The sequence below is a fragment of the Bos indicus x Bos taurus genome, chromosome 16 (genome assembly GCF_003369695.1).
Source record: "Bos indicus x Bos taurus breed Angus x Brahman F1 hybrid chromosome 16, Bos_hybrid_MaternalHap_v2.0, whole genome shotgun sequence".
NCBI lineage: Eukaryota > Metazoa > Chordata > Mammalia > Artiodactyla > Bovidae > Bos > Bos indicus x Bos taurus.
The window spans coordinates 41156107-41158974 of NC_040091.1; the positions used below are offsets into that span (position 1 = coordinate 41156107).

Here is a 2868-nt window from a genome sequence, read left to right on the forward strand (position 1 = left end):
GCCCGGGGGACCGGCGGTCTGGCGCAGGGCAGAGTTGCAGGCTTGCGCGCTTTCAGGCGGGGTGCCGAGTTCCAGGCGGGGAGGGAAGACGCGCTGCAGCGATGGGGTGTTGGCTGGGGCTGTTCTTTGTGAGTCACCTCGTGCGCCCGGCATTTGCGTCGAGTCTCTGATCGCTGGGGTTCTCTCTGCTCAATCCAGGAATGGGGGTGGGGAGGAAAGAAAAAAATCCACGCTAATGCCCCCGGAGGTTTCGCAGGAAAGGAAGCAGAGAGAGACGAAGGACCTATTGGTGTCTACCCCTCCCTGCCTACGCCCCCACTCCCGCATCCCACCCCTCCAACCGCTCCCCCTCCCCGCCTCCCACCCCGGGCACGCGTTCCAGCTCCCGGTCAGGTCCATTTCTATACAAGGCCTGCTCTCCCCAGCCTCCACCCCCTCGGCGCGGAGAGGTGCATTCCCCCGCCCTGAGCTCAGCGGGTCGGGCCGGAATGCGGCCGATAAATCAGAGATAACCCAGAGAGGCAGGGCCGGCCCGGCTCCCAGGACCAGGAATAAAAGGCCGCTGTTGCCCAAGGATCCGGGAGAGCGCCCACCGGGCTCTTTCAGAAGGTGAGACGTGAAGCGCAACCCAGCGAAGCAGCCGCGGCCGCAACCTCTATCCGCTCCGCCAGCGACATGGACCCCCAGACGGCGCTGTCCCGGGCGCTTCTGCTTCTCCTCTTCTTGCACCTGTCGCTGCTAGGATGTCGTTCGCACCCGGTGGGTGGCCCCGGCCCGGTCTCGGAACTACCTGGGTTACAGGTGAGCTCTGCTGAACTGCGTAAACCCGGTTCGCCAGGAGGGCGCGGACAGCAGCAATTAACGGGTCCCCATCCACGCCCCTACTTACATCCCAAGAGGTCCCCACCCTCCCTAGGGAATTAGTGATATGAGAATCAGAAAGGGAATCAGAAAATGGCGAGACCGGGTGCGGGAAGCCAGTACTCAGCGCGGTTGGATCGCTTTGGCGCCGTCGAGGGCGGCTGGGCCCAGGTGCGGGTTTCTGAAGCTCTGGCTCCCCCACCGTGCATTGCAGGAGCTGCTGGACCGTCTACGGGACAGGGTCTCGGAGCTGCAGGCGGAGCAGCTGCGCGTGGAGCCCCTCCAGCAGGGCCAGGGCCTGGAAGAAACCTGGGATTCCCCGGCGGCAGCCCCCGCGGGGTTCCTCGGGCCCCACCACAGCATCCTCCGGGCCCTGCGGGGCCCCAAGATGATGCGCGACTCTGGCTGCTTTGGACGGAGGCTGGACCGTATCGGCTCCCTCAGCGGCCTGGGCTGCAACGGTGAGCACCTATCCCCATTCCAACTGCACATCATTAGAGCCACTTCTGGGTCCGATGTCTCAGGAGACCAAATTTTGAACAAAGAACATCACTCTTCTTTGCTGGCAGTCCTCAGGGCCAAGGCATGCCTTTCTGGGAATATTAAATTTGGACAACATTCATTATCATGTCTGGGAGCCCCTTCTATCCACCTCCTGCCTCTGACTGAAAGGGGCAGAATCACCTTAGGATGTAATTCAGTCACTATTCAACAGGCCCTCCTTGGAGCAGAGAATAGTTAACATTTTTCCTCCTGGTTTCCCCTGAACTGTCTAAAGCTGCGAAGGCAGAGGGGAAGGTCACCAGGGGGGATGGTAATCTCCAGTTTACAAGGAGGAAGGGGAGGTCCAGGGAGATGGGTTAGTCCAAAGTCCCAAACATGCAGATGAACTGAAGAGGGGGGTGGCAGGGGTGGCACAGGGTGAGGGCAAGCTCAGATCCTGCCTGTCTCCCACCTCAAAGTCATCATCACCCTCTCTTTTCCCCCCACAGTGCTGAGGAGGTACTAAGAAGAGGTCCTGGCTGCAGATATGGCTGCATCTGATTCTCCATCAACCCCTGATCCCCTTGGAAGCAACTCCTATTTATTTTTATTTATTTATTTATTTGGTTGTTTTATATAAGATGGTTCTTCTCTTTGGACACAAATTTTCCATGATGAAATAAAGTCAGTATTATAGCTTTTTCCTTTTGAAATTCATTTGTCTCAGTGTTTAAAAAAATAACGCATCATTTAAAAACAACAACAACAACAAAAAACCCTGTGTTTTCTTGCAAGTCCCAAAGGTGTCCATTTAATGGTGGGGTGGGGACACAGCTTCAAGGGCTGATGATCAAGCAGTTGGTGGGAGGGGGACTACTTTTCTTGAAAGATTTTCTTGTTTGGAAATATCTCTAAACACTCAGACACTTGAGACACTTTCCAGAAACTACTTTTGAAAGCCTGACAGTTTCTCCGTGGGAGCTGAATAGACCCTGATGTATTCCTGCTGCATGAGGGTGTGTGGCAGGGTATTTGCCCCTTGACAATAGCCTTCCTTCTGCCTAGAATTCTGTGACTGAAGGCACTCTCCGTATATTTGTTGTTTCCAGAAGCTCTCAGAGATCGAGGGCAGTGTGTGTGTGTGTGTGTGTGTGTGTGTATCAGAGAGAGAGAGAGAGAGAGACAGGGATGCTGGCTCATTTGCATTCCTGATGAGTGAGTTCTCCCTCCTGCCTCCAACCTCAGGTTCAGGCCTTCAATTCCTGATGTCATCCTGGAAAGGTGACTTCAAAACCCTGAGTTTAATAGCATTTTCATTTTCTGAGCCCACAAGCATAGAAGTGCCTGAAAGAGGCCCAGCATTTCAGAGTGCCCTTCCCTTGGGGTCCCACATTTTTACTTCCTCTCTGCCCTAGAGAGGAAAGATTTTTATTCTAAGGCAGGAAAAGAGACAAGCCCCAGAACCCTACTGTGCTGCCTTAATCAGCTGGGAGTCCTGGTAGGGGGTCACTTCCCTCTCCTCTC

General features: G+C 55.2%; 1 protein-coding gene across 1 annotated transcript; it reads left to right on the forward strand.

Moving 5' to 3' along the window:
* The first annotated feature begins 408 nt into the window (after nt 1–408).
* On the forward strand, nt 409–2057 carry NPPB (natriuretic peptide B). Its single transcript, XM_027564081.1, has 3 exons — nt 409–801; nt 1076–1322; nt 1854–2057. The coding sequence occupies exons 1-3, from the start codon at nt 676–678 to the stop codon at nt 1868–1870; spliced, it is 390 nt and encodes a 129-aa protein (XP_027419882.1). The 5' UTR covers nt 409–675; the 3' UTR covers nt 1871–2057.
* Nucleotides 2058–2868: the final 811 nt, after the last annotated feature.